The sequence below is a fragment of the Leptidea sinapis genome, chromosome 32 (assembly GCF_905404315.1).
Source record: "Leptidea sinapis chromosome 32, ilLepSina1.1, whole genome shotgun sequence".
In the NCBI taxonomy this organism is placed as follows: domain Eukaryota; kingdom Metazoa; phylum Arthropoda; class Insecta; order Lepidoptera; family Pieridae; genus Leptidea; species Leptidea sinapis.
The window spans coordinates 3,415,495-3,428,015 of NC_066296.1; the positions used below are offsets into that span (position 1 = coordinate 3,415,495).

The following is a 12,521-nucleotide window of genomic DNA, read 5'->3' on the forward strand; positions in this document are numbered from 1 at the left end:
AACCGTAAGACATAACAAATAGAGTACAAAATAAGACGAAATATAAATTATATAAATAGTATAATAGCTCTGAACTTTAATGGACGCCTAATATAAGTACATAAGTTACTGTCACTCAAATGTCGAGTCTAGGCCGACGAATCAAAATTTAAACTGCAATCCTTAGTTAAGGACTGGTCTCCGCTGCGCTCCAACTAGATACTGCAAGCGCGGCAACTAATACTACGCCCAAGTGGGCGTACTCGAGCCAGTCTAGAACAATGTATAACGTTGACGTGCGACATGTTCTGTTAAACTTTGCTAATAATTGAAACTAAAATGCCGGGTTGTGTCGTAAAACTTTGTAAAAATAATACAACAAGAAATAAGACAGACACTGGGATCACATATCGTCAGTAAGTATTTTGTATTTTATTAATTTTAATGCAAAATTACACGAAGCGTATGTTACAAAATTTAAAAGATGCCATTGAGTGTCAAGATGCCACGCACACAAGCATCTAGGAGTTTCCGTAATAAAAAAGCTATTGTTCTTAGATAGTGCGGTATCTAGTTGGAGCGCAGCGGAGACCAATCCTTAATCTATGCTGCAAACACTGAAGCAAACTAAAATCGCCTACCACGCAACGCAATGATTTAATAAATAAAAATGATGATTAAATAACTTGTAAGAATAAATTTTTGTCAAAAGTACAACATGTCATCAACACTGTTTGGTTTGTGGGAACAATACTTAAAATTAGTTTACGAACAATCGGAATATTACTATAATATTATAATCTAGATACACAATAACATTCTGCAGCCGAGCACTAGTGTCTATGTAATACTGTCTGTCAACCAGTATTGCTATACGTAATCATAGTCTCGAACGCTTAAGTAAAATAAAATCTGTTAGTTGATAACTATTGCAGCCTACTATGGAATGTGCAGTTTGTAACTAAATATTACTATTGTAAATGTGGAATGAACTACCCGTTATCATGTGTTTCACTAAATCAGCCCCCTTATAACAATTATTCATTTCATATTAATTCATATTTCATTCAATTTTGCAACAGCGCCACCTCTTGTCATAATTCAGACCAAGTGCCTTCCTCTAACAACTAAGTTTCCAAAAACTATTCAACGTTTTCGAGGCACATGCTTCAGGCTTTTTATTTCAAAAACTATTACCACGGACGGACAAGCCAACTTTTTAGTATATACTATTAAATTAAAGGTGTAAGAATCTTAACATTTATAATAAGAACTGAAATAGATATAATAGTACCCATTTTAAACAGGCAAAACTCAGCTATAATCGTCGATACCATAACTTCTATACAGCTACATACATTGTACATATCTCAGGTGTTATCGTAATAAAATTTGGTTTAAAATAAAATATAAAATACATTGAAGTGGTATACTACATTATAAATCAGTTAAAAATATATTAACGAAACACAACCGCGAGTGAACTTCACAAAATATAATAATAAATTACATAACTTTGATTATATTAATACTGTGGGCTTCATTTACAGAAAACCAAAATGTTTCATAGTATCGGTACCATGGTCAACAGATGGCGTGCATGTCGCATTAAAACATACAATAATTGTATTAAACATCCTGATTTTCTATATATACATGTATTACGTTATAGGTAAGAACAAGCATAGGTAAACGGTTCTTTTTATACTTTAAGTTTTAACTCGTAGTGAAAAATCATCCTGTCATAATATAACTTTCCTGCAGGATGCAGGTAGCTAGCGATAAGTCGTCGACGTGTATTTAGTGTGAACGAAACAAGACCGTTCATTTTCATTCGTCGACTAGTTGAAATTGTGGACTGTATTTCACCTACGACGGTATTATAGACGCTAGACATGACAGTCTATTACAAGTTACTTACCGTCGTGGTTTTGAATAGACTGTGTTAATTCGTAATAATGACATTAATTTACATCGTATAAATTAGTAACATTAAAATTGTTATAATAACGTAAAATGAATGAGGATTCTACTAGGTAAATTAAATAAAAGCATTATTACAAAAATACAAAATCATATTTTGGCGTACTTACAAGATCAACTGATTTTGTACATGATTAGTAATCTAGTGCACAAATAAAATTTGAAAATCAAAATTTTATGAACGATGCGGGACTCGAACCCACGACCTCTGGCGTTGCGTGCCAGTGCTCTAACCAACTGAGCTAACCGTTCGAGTGACGTAACAGCTTACAGTTGATAACCTGCTCAACCAGTGGGTTTGAGTCCCGCATCGATCATAAAATTTTGTTTTTCACATTTTATTCGTGTATTAATCCTAGAAGTGAGGGTTATCACTTTAAAAACATAACAAATTGTTTAGTATCTAGTGGTGGAAATTAGTTGATTATTTACAGTCTGTTTTAAACGGACGATAAACGAACTCCTTGTTTACGTCTGTCATAGTCTATTAATTGAACTAGTCCATTTGAAATACGTGAAATGTCGAACCGTCGACACATAGTCGACTGGTTGATTGAACTGGTCCGTTCATTCAAAGCCCATATCGCTATTCTCTTTATACTTTAACTCTTAGTGAAAAAATCACTATGCTAATTCTTGACATAGCTTTCCTGAAGGAAGCAGGTAGCCTTAAGATTTCCGTTCACTCGCCTTTCCTAACTATAGTGTAAAATATTGACGTTGGCCCACTGAAGGCTTCAATGGATAAAAATATTTACTTGAAAGAAAGTAACAACTATGGTACTGCTCGTAATATAATACACATCTCGCTATAATTATTCCCGCAATTTAAATGCTACGTACAACAAAATAGAAAGAGCGCAAAAAAAAATGCTGGGAGAGTTTCTTGCGCCGCTTCTTCTCTCTCAGAGCGCCCTTTGTTTCCGAAGCGGTAGTAGTATCTAGTATATTAGAAATGACATCAAAAATAATTCTAAAGTAATCAATTTTGAGAAAATAAATGCCTTTTATACCTTTCAATTAATGATATAACCAAAGATGTCACTGACTTCAGAGGATCTCAACAATACGGAAATATATCAAGATTTGTTGTTTGTCTAATATTATGTTACTATATCTACATTATACGGATAAAATCGAAACAGAACAACAGCGAAATTCTTTCCCAGGCATTTTATAAAAATCTAAGTGCTTAGATGTCAAGTCTTAAACCCTGTGTTATATATAACCTAGCGCCGTAGATATATCCTAGATTCTTTAAGACCCTAACAATACACTTAAATTAACTTAGTGTAATTGAAAATATCAGGTACATAGTCGGCGATTTACAATTTAAAGTGAGTTATAAGATATATTAGGTATATATACAGTTATTTTGATGAAAAGTCAAAAATCGGTTCATTGAATCGTAATTTTATATTATGTTCATCAAAATTAGTATTAAAAACTGATCAAGGTTCTGAGTACTTGAAGTAAATCTTTTATTTCTTACCACATATGTTATTCAAGTCAAAAACACGGAAAGCCATATAATATAGGTTAAAAAAATCACCGACTATTGATTGATGATGAACAAATGTCAATTTGTGACTTTTCAATTAGTATTAACCGTAAATGCTATACGTGTTGTACCTAGGTGCTTCTATCTCTTAATCTACTATCGTATAAGGTTGGTACCGAACGGTACACAGGGATGGTCGCGGTACTATTTGCCCTGAGAGTCCTGTGGGAGATACGCTAACCTTACAAACTAACCAATAAATAATAAAGAGTCACCGTAGTCATAATGGGCTGCCATTAATGGTCGATGGGCTTACATAAATTAAATCAAACAATACAACATCTTATTATCTTAGAACAAGTTAAATGAGGTAGATTACAATTGTGATATGGAATCATGACCAACGAACCAACTCGCGTATAAGAACTCTGTGGAAGTCGGGGGTGTTTCTATAATGGATTTTACATTTTACTGTACTATTTAATACTTTGTTTATAAATCTTCAATATATCTTTGTGTTAATAAGAAATATCTTTTATTAAATTTATATTTGTATACATAGATAGCTAAGGGATTCAACATTCTTGGAAATATATTTGAAGTTATACTTCGTTGGGCGCGTTATGTAACAAATTATGATAGTGAAGTTTTAAGATGCGCGCGCATCACTGTAACACAAAAGTAACAGGGTGAAGTTGGTTCCTACAATTTTCTGACGTTTGCGACATTCGTTATTTTTTTTGTTTTGGTTTTTTCGTCCATTATTAAGATGGGTGAAGCCCGTACAGCCGTATTCGTTATTTAATAATTAATTGTCAAAGCCATCGTTGCAAGATTTTTACAATATTGTGTTTTTCTACAAACGTAGAATAGCACGAGGAATAAATAATTTTAAGGATATTTGCTTTGTTAGGACAAAGAAGTATAACTTCTTGCGTGTATACATAAGTACTCACCCACACTTTTTTTAATAGCATGATGTGCATGGAAAGACACAAGCAGTTTATTAGACCGGACTATTCGAAACATTAGGTAGCTCAAACATTCTCAATACTAGAAAATTATTGAAATCCTTATTACCTCTACATTTTGGGCAAACATATTCGCCATGTTTATTACTTGATAATTGGTCCGCGTTACTTTATAAAAACACCCCACACAACAGTTACTCGCTAACATCAATAACAACATGGTACTTAATTTACTCCCACATATTATTAGTTCGTTGTCTATTATATCAATCTATATATACGTTTACATTTCACTAAGCTATCTAAACATCTGAGGACTTGATACAACAAGGGATATATTGTGGAATGTACGGTCAAGGTAACAGCTAGCGTCTCAGGCTTAACCAATAGTGGCGGTTCCCAACATTCGCATCGGACTAAGTGTCCTAAAACAAATAACATAACTAAATGTCTTATGCAGTAGGGTACATGCATGTCTCAGAAAATACCGCACACATAGTATATATTATATTATACTTATTGAAAGTGACTCATAAAAGTGATATAAATTATGAACAGTTATAAAAGGTAAAATATGACCAACAATAATAATACATACTATTACATTGAATGTATTGGCTCCATCCGTATGTAAATAGTATAATGTAGGTAATAAAACACTGATATGTACAAATAAAATAAACTATACATCCCAGAATAATAATAAAAAAATCTATACAGCGTGACTTGTGAGACGCTAACGATACTCGAGGAGGTGATCATACATGAAGAAAAAATATTATTTGACTACTTATTAAATTTTACCATTATTAATTACGCAACGTTTGGATACCGCAAGACGGGGCGGCGGGTGGCAGAGGGGCGGAGACAAGGACCTGGCGGCGCTTGCGATTATAACTACCGAAAGAGTAATGCAGTGTGGTGATGTGACACACTTCATTTATTTGAAGGGATAGTTGTTCATAAATTAAGTACCTTTTTTATGACATTAAAGGACGAGACGAGCAGGATGTTCAGCTGGTGGTAGTTGATACGCCCTGCCCATAACAACGCAGTGCCGCTCAGGATTCTTGAGAAATCGAAAAATTCTTAACGATACTACAATTACGCTCGTCACCTTAGACTAAGATGTTAAGTCTCATTTGCCCAGTTATTTCAGTAGCTACGGCGCCCTTCAGACCGAAACACAATAATGCTTACACATTACTGCTTCACGGCAGAAAAAGGCGTCGTTGTGCTACCCATAATCTAGCCGGCATCCTGTACAAAGGAGCCTCCCACTGGTAAACCTAATTTTATTACAAAATCAGAACGAGAATCTGCGAATGAGAATAAGTGCTGTCCTTAGGTGGCGTTAATGTCTCACCAGTCATATCATATAGTCATATGTATATTAGATTAACAATATAACCACATGCATATACCCATACGCAATACATGATGTCATAAATTAGTTATCTGTTAAAATAAGTAATCATCATTTCCTATACGCAGTAACTTAATATGAATATGGATAGCGAATAACCAAAGTATTTATATAATATAGATATATAATAACTAAAGCTCGGTGAAAATGTATAAAACTAATATATAAATACTAATAGTGAGAAACTTGGGGATTAGTATGAGCAACAATGGAATGCGGTATGAAAGAGAGCGACGCCCTTTACCCGCCACGTGTGCGGTACTGCACGTTCGCAATCGGACATAGTTCCTGAAAAACGTTCCAAGCCACAAACATCACATTTCAAGGAATTTGTGTTTAAAGTTTAATAAATATTAGTGTATTCGATACATGTGGGTTGGACTGGTAAGTCATGATGTCTTTTAAAGAGTGACAGTAGGGCTGCCATTTTTTATCAGTCCGTTAATATGAATCACGTGACCAGTTTTGTGTTCTTAACTCAATTTCGACATGATTGTGGTTTAAAAAGTTCTTCTGGAATTACATCCAATTTATTGTAATGACCATATTGTTGCAAGACATCGTTGTATTGTGGTATTTAGTGGCGGAACATAATCTATGAGACACTATTAGTATTTATTATACAATGTAATGTAATTATTGGGAACTGCCAGATGTTGTACAATCTGTCAACATTAATAAATATTTTATGTACATGTCGTATTGTGTTTGGATCTCGTTTTGGTCTATATTTTGTACGATAAGGTTCTCAGCACTCGCGCTATCGGTTCTGGTTCTCCCGGATTTATTGTCTCCGCAATATCTGGTCGCTGGCATCGTCCAGAGCTAGTATTTACATTCTGCGCCAACCGACTCAAACTAACTAACGTACCCGTGTATTCGAAATCAGCCTTTAAGTGTCGGAATTAGAGTCTACTTTAGGAACAAAACACGATAATCTATCTTCGCGCTCGCTGTACAAACCTCATGTATCTACACACACGCTCCTGGCGAAAGGGGTCGCCTACCCCGTGTAGTTGTGGACGTCGGAACGAGGTGATCACCTCAACCGTTCGGCTGAAGAGTTGGCTGGATTTTGCTATTGTCGAGTTCAAAGTCGCTCCGGTTCAGTTCTGAGTTCATGTTATCGTCCGGTAGCTTGGTGAATGAGGTATTGGCGCTGCGGGGCCGGGGTTCGATGTCGGGGCGGCGGGAGGTGTCCAGCAGAGCGAAAGATATCGTGTCGTCGAGCTCGGTCTCCAGCGTCGTGTCGGGCTCGTGTCGCGACAGGTCGAACACGTCATACGAACGATCGCAGCGGCCTCTCACGTTCCCGTTCGGAGTCTTGGACTACGAATAAAACAACAGATTATGTAATGTATACGACAACAACTTTAAATTAAAACAACAAGTGTTACCTATCTATAGCCTCAGAATATAATACCAAGGTAGTCTTAAATAATAAATTGGTCGGAATATTGCATTCACAGAACTGTAATATATATGAATGTAATTTACTAATTTAAACAATATTTTTCTAGATTTCTCCTTACTGTAATTACCTTTAATTGTAGGAAAAGTTAGATTTTAAAATTTAATGCAATGTAATTATTAACACTGTAACTACTGATTCTTATGTTGGTGATCGGTTAAATCAATAAATAAATACGTTACTAAACTGACTATATACATGTACATTCCTACTTTAATTAGTTAATAACTTTGTAAAGACTATTCCAGTGTAATCACAAATAAAGAAGTGTATAGTTTACTCGTTGATAGGTGATTATCACGTCTACTAAGTCCACCTATACTCCTATCGTTGTGGTAATTCAGTAACGAAAGCTGGAAAGTGCAATTCTGGCTTTAAGCAACTTTTGTTAACAATGTTAACACCAGGAACAGACATAAACTTATAATGCCAACTACTCGGTTAAGTCGAGTTAGTAAGTCTTTTGTGTTCTAAATGTTCAAAACAAAAGTATTACGTTATTCAAAAGAATTGTTAAAAAACGTTTGTTTGGTAAAGGTAACTATAACATAAATGACTTTCTTAATGATACCACAGATTGGGAATGGAGTGACCGCCCTCAGGCTATTAAATAACAAGTTTAACTGTACAACATTACTTTGTAAACATATTTTTTCGAAGAAAAAAAAAGCCCGCTGAGTTTGTTGCGCCCGTTCTTCTCAGGTCTGAGGCATTCATTTTGGAATGGGTGCTAGTTTTTGACTTTCAATAAGTGATGTCACATCCTAATTTGAATAAAAATATTTGAATTTGGAAACAACAAGACATGGAAACAATGTTACCAATATATAACAACAGCGGTAACCGAAGCGGTGAGTCACTGTCGAATTATAATAGCTGATTGAAGCTGAAATTTCACCATATAAATATATTCCGCTTTTTCGTTCTTTTATAATAAATTCATAAATGTTTTTACTAAAGCATTCTGTATTTTAGGTATCATGTAGCGGCTTGCCCCTGTCATTTAGTTCTATCCATGACTAATAATTGAAAGGAAAATATATTAATTCTTCCTTTAGACTTCGATACTGAAAATAATTTAATAGGTTAAGCTCTAAAGGCGAGAGATACGATCGAAGTCAGACACTCTGAGCTGTGGTTGGAGCATCACAATCATACTTTACGGGGGGTCAGACGAATACCTCAAAAGGCGACGAAACAGTTTGTTCGAATATCTCTTTTTCGATTCCATCGCAGACCAACTATGCTTTTATTATTTATTAACATTACGCTTTCATAGTTATTTATGCAACAGTTTATTTATTTAATATTTATTTATGTAATAAGGGGTATTAAAACACGAATGTGTGTGATAATAGTATCACATGAGTGTTTTAATACTTAATTATCAACAGTTGCATACAAGACTTTATCTACACCCATTATATGAATCCTCTATAAAAGATTCTGAAACAGTTAGCTTATTGCCAGCATTAAAACACCCAATGTCCTAATAACCATTACATCATCCAAACGAGTGTTGTAATGGTATTCAGTTCAACATTACAACACTCGTTTGGATGATGTAATGGTTACTAGGACTGGCATTAAAGCATGGGTGTAGATAATAGTTATTTATGCAACTGTTGTGGAATAAAGGGACTTAAAACACGAATGTGGGTAATGTGATAATAGTATCACATGAGTGTTTTAATACCTAATTATCAACAGTTGCATACAAGACTTTATCTACACCCAGAATATGAATCCTTTAAAAGATTTTGAAACAGGTTGCTTACTGCTAACATTAAAACAGCCAGCCGTCCAAGTAGTAACCTAATATCATCAATTACTGATTATATACAAATAAACTCAAGAATTATTTATTTTAGTAGTAATTTGCATTTTGTATAGTGCAATTATTAAAATTCACTTGAATATTATGTTCTTTTGCAGTGTTTTAAATAACCGGCGGTGTGCTGTCAAAACTTTAATCGCTCATTTTGTCCATAAAAATTCTGGTAGTGTGGAACGCGTGTAAACGAAAATGTTCTTATTTTGAAATTCATACAGATACCACGCATCGAGCAATAAGAATGTGGCTGTTTGTTGATACTCTTTGCGCATGAAGGGGTCGAAAAAAAAAATAAGGAGTGTTGTTATGAAATTCAGTACAACATTACAACACTCGTTTGGATGATGTAATGGTTATTACGACATTGGGTGTTTTAATGTTGGTAATAAGCTAACGGTTTCATAATCTTTAATAGAGGATTTAAAGCATGGGTGTAGATAACATATAATACGCTTATATACATAGTTGATCGAAGGACGTATAATATAAACCGACACCACTCACGTGAGCCCCGGCGCGCACGTGACCGTTCAGGAGCGGCTCGAGTCCGTTGGCGAGCGGCGCCGCCCGCCCCGCGCTCAGCGCCTGCACACGTCATAACATCTTCCGATACTTTGAGTCTATCCACTTATTGTATTATAGAATCGACTATAATCACATATTGGTATAATAATTATTCGGGAACCTGCCACAATTTCACTTAGTTGCTCAAATTCAAAAATCCTTAAAAAAGAACTTTTGAATGGTCTACTAAAATAAGCACTTTCACTAATTTGTAAGCAGTTACAATTACACAGTGTTGAAAAATAAATAGTAGTTAAAAAACCACGCTTTTTGTAGAAAACCGAACTAAAAAATAGAAATATTATTATGAAATTTAAAATTAACATCAATTCCTGCCTTATAGGCGAAAATTATATAAATTAACAAAAATCTTATTTTGCAATTTGAATGAAAAATGGAATGATTTTATCAAATTAATGTATTGTCATCGGTCTTCGATAAATCCACAAAGTTTGAACAACATCTGACCGTTTAAAGTGGGTTGAATGGTTTAATCGCGCCCGAATGGGTCGGCTACAAACAAATATACATACAGATGAAGCTAATAAGAAGCGTGTAAAAATGGACACAATCACAAATCGCTCTAAACATATAAGCGATCATTTAATTCATGAAACAAGAGACACTTGCAATTTTACGCTTTATTTCAAATATAATATTTTTGGATTTGATGAACAACGAAGTACTGAGGGTTTCAAGTGAAACATTTTTATAAATGTAGAAACCAACATGAATATATCCAAATTTTTGCTTCGCCTGCCGTGTTGTCTACGTTTGACAACAATCGAATGATTACATAGTGTTAATTGCGTAATACTAAGTAATCACTTATTTTGGTTTGAAAAAAGATTTTGATGCATTAGCGAATACAAGATTTTCAACATAATTTAACTTTTGCAGTTCGTGTTTGCTTTGATTTAAAGAAGCTGCAAGGCGTCTTAATTCACTAACAGCTGATAATGGCTCGGCGAAGGACAAAATTAAAGCTTACTCCTGTTGGTCTTTATCATTCTCACTTAGGGCTCTTTTTTGTGTGTTATTCACATTCTCAATAAGATCTTCAATTCATTGAAATAGGGTGCCACATTGTCATCAATGGAAGAATATCCAGGAACCTGTTCTTCTGTTGTTGGCGAATTAAGCGTATTAAACGGGATGACTGATGAAAACAGCAGGGACTGACGTAAAATGGCGTATTATGCCAGAAAGCGTATTAAGCGGGTTCTACTTTAGTTGATTTGGTTTTCAGATTATGCCGACCCACTAGCTTTGTTCGATGTCATTACTTTATATTAAGAATTATTTTCATCACAAATTTCAGGCATCTTGTGACGACACATATTATGTCGTATATGTATATTCCTTGTAAAGGGGAGTTTAAAGTTTATATTAATTACTATCAGAATATAATATATCTAATCTTTATCTTACCTTCAGCTCAGACCCCTCGTCCTCACCCTGTTCTCTGGCTGCTCGTCTGGATCTGAACAACGAAAACACATATTCTTAATTCTTAAACGAGTATTAAAGATAGCTAACCAAACCCAAAAAGGTCACACGAATGAAGAATGAACTTATTATATAAGTAACTAGCCGCCCGCTTTGCTGGGTGAATTTTAAAAGGATGGAACGTTGGAATTCGAAAAATAGTAGCCATAAACCATCTAGGATAAATTTCGCATCGAATGGTGGAGGTTTCATGTCGATACGATCAGTGGTTTAGGCGTTAAAGAGCCTCAAACAAAGACCATTTTCATTATATTTATAGATTATATTTGTACTATAGTATTTCTGACGTATACCATAACCCTAAGCGTATTATTGTGAAAGTATCAAAGTAATTTGAACCTGAAAAGGCCCACAAGAGGTTTTGGATTTAAGTTTTCGGTAATAAAATGTTAGCACTCTGGGTGAACGATGTTTCCAGTTTATCAATTATAGTAATACAGATAATGTCTCACCTGGAAGGAGTCCGATTCATATTTCTTTTCCGTTTCCTCCAGAACAGATACAATGCGACGGCCGCGACCACACTCGCCAGGCAGAACGCCACGCCCAGCCCAATACCTAATAATACAATGATATTATAATCAGTGATGTATTTCGTTAGTTACGCTAATAATAGAGACACAGAATAAAAAAGAGTAGTACAGAAGTTTCACAATAATTTTTAAATAAATGGCTACTGTTAATAATTTGTTCGCTTTTAATCGTGCTCAGTCCGCAGCTACAGTAAACTCACAATAAATTGATAAATAAGTTTTGCGTAAACTACGATCTACTCGCCCTTAGGTACTTGGATCCCTACTTAGGGCTGAGGTGCGCGAAATGGACATCAGGCGCTTTTCATGCTACTTAGCTGTTAATATGTGGCAATAAATCAAATCAAAATCACACTATTCATGTAGGTCAGAGAAATGACACTTATGAATGTTACATTTTGTTTATTACAAAACAAGTTTTCTTTCACTTGTCAAAACTATATAGTATATTATCTATATCCATCTATATAATTCTTCTGTACGTGTGTTGTCAGTGAATTCCTAAACGGCTGGACCGATTTTAATGAAATTTTCTGTGTGTGTTCAAGTGGATTCGAGGATGGTTTAGATTCACAATTGAATAACCTCCCAAATGGCTTAAATGGATTGATTTAGATTTTCTATAAAGTCGACATATAATTCTCCTACGTATGTTAGTGATCTCCTAACGTCTGGACCGATATTTCAAATTTAACACGAGTGTATAGGACAACGTCTGTCGGGTCCACTAGTACATATAAATATATATTT

General features: G+C 34.7%; 1 protein-coding gene and 1 non-coding gene across 3 annotated transcripts in view; both read right to left on the reverse strand.

Moving 5' to 3' along the window:
• Nucleotides 1-382: 382 nt before the first annotated feature.
• Nucleotides 383-12,521, reverse strand: part of LOC126974525 (protogenin B-like) — a 140,727-nt gene continuing 128,588 nt past the window's right edge. Inside the window, exons 21-24 of one of the 2 annotated variants that reach the window (XM_050822037.1) lie at nucleotides 11,691-11,796; nucleotides 11,161-11,212; nucleotides 9,670-9,750; nucleotides 383-7,189 (exon numbers count right to left, since the gene is read on the reverse strand). In XM_050822037.1, the coding sequence (XP_050677994.1) occupies nucleotides 6,905-7,189; nucleotides 9,670-9,750; nucleotides 11,161-11,212; nucleotides 11,691-11,796 (524 nt within the window). In that variant the 3' untranslated portion in view covers nucleotides 383-6,904. The remainder of the gene's footprint in view (nucleotides 7,190-9,669; nucleotides 9,751-11,160; nucleotides 11,213-11,690; nucleotides 11,797-12,521) is intronic. The other variant, XM_050822038.1, reaches the window with a different exon arrangement.
• Trnac-gca (transfer RNA cysteine (anticodon GCA)) lies at nucleotides 2,141-2,214 on the reverse strand. The gene has a single exon. It is a non-coding gene; the product is annotated as a tRNA-Cys (tRNA).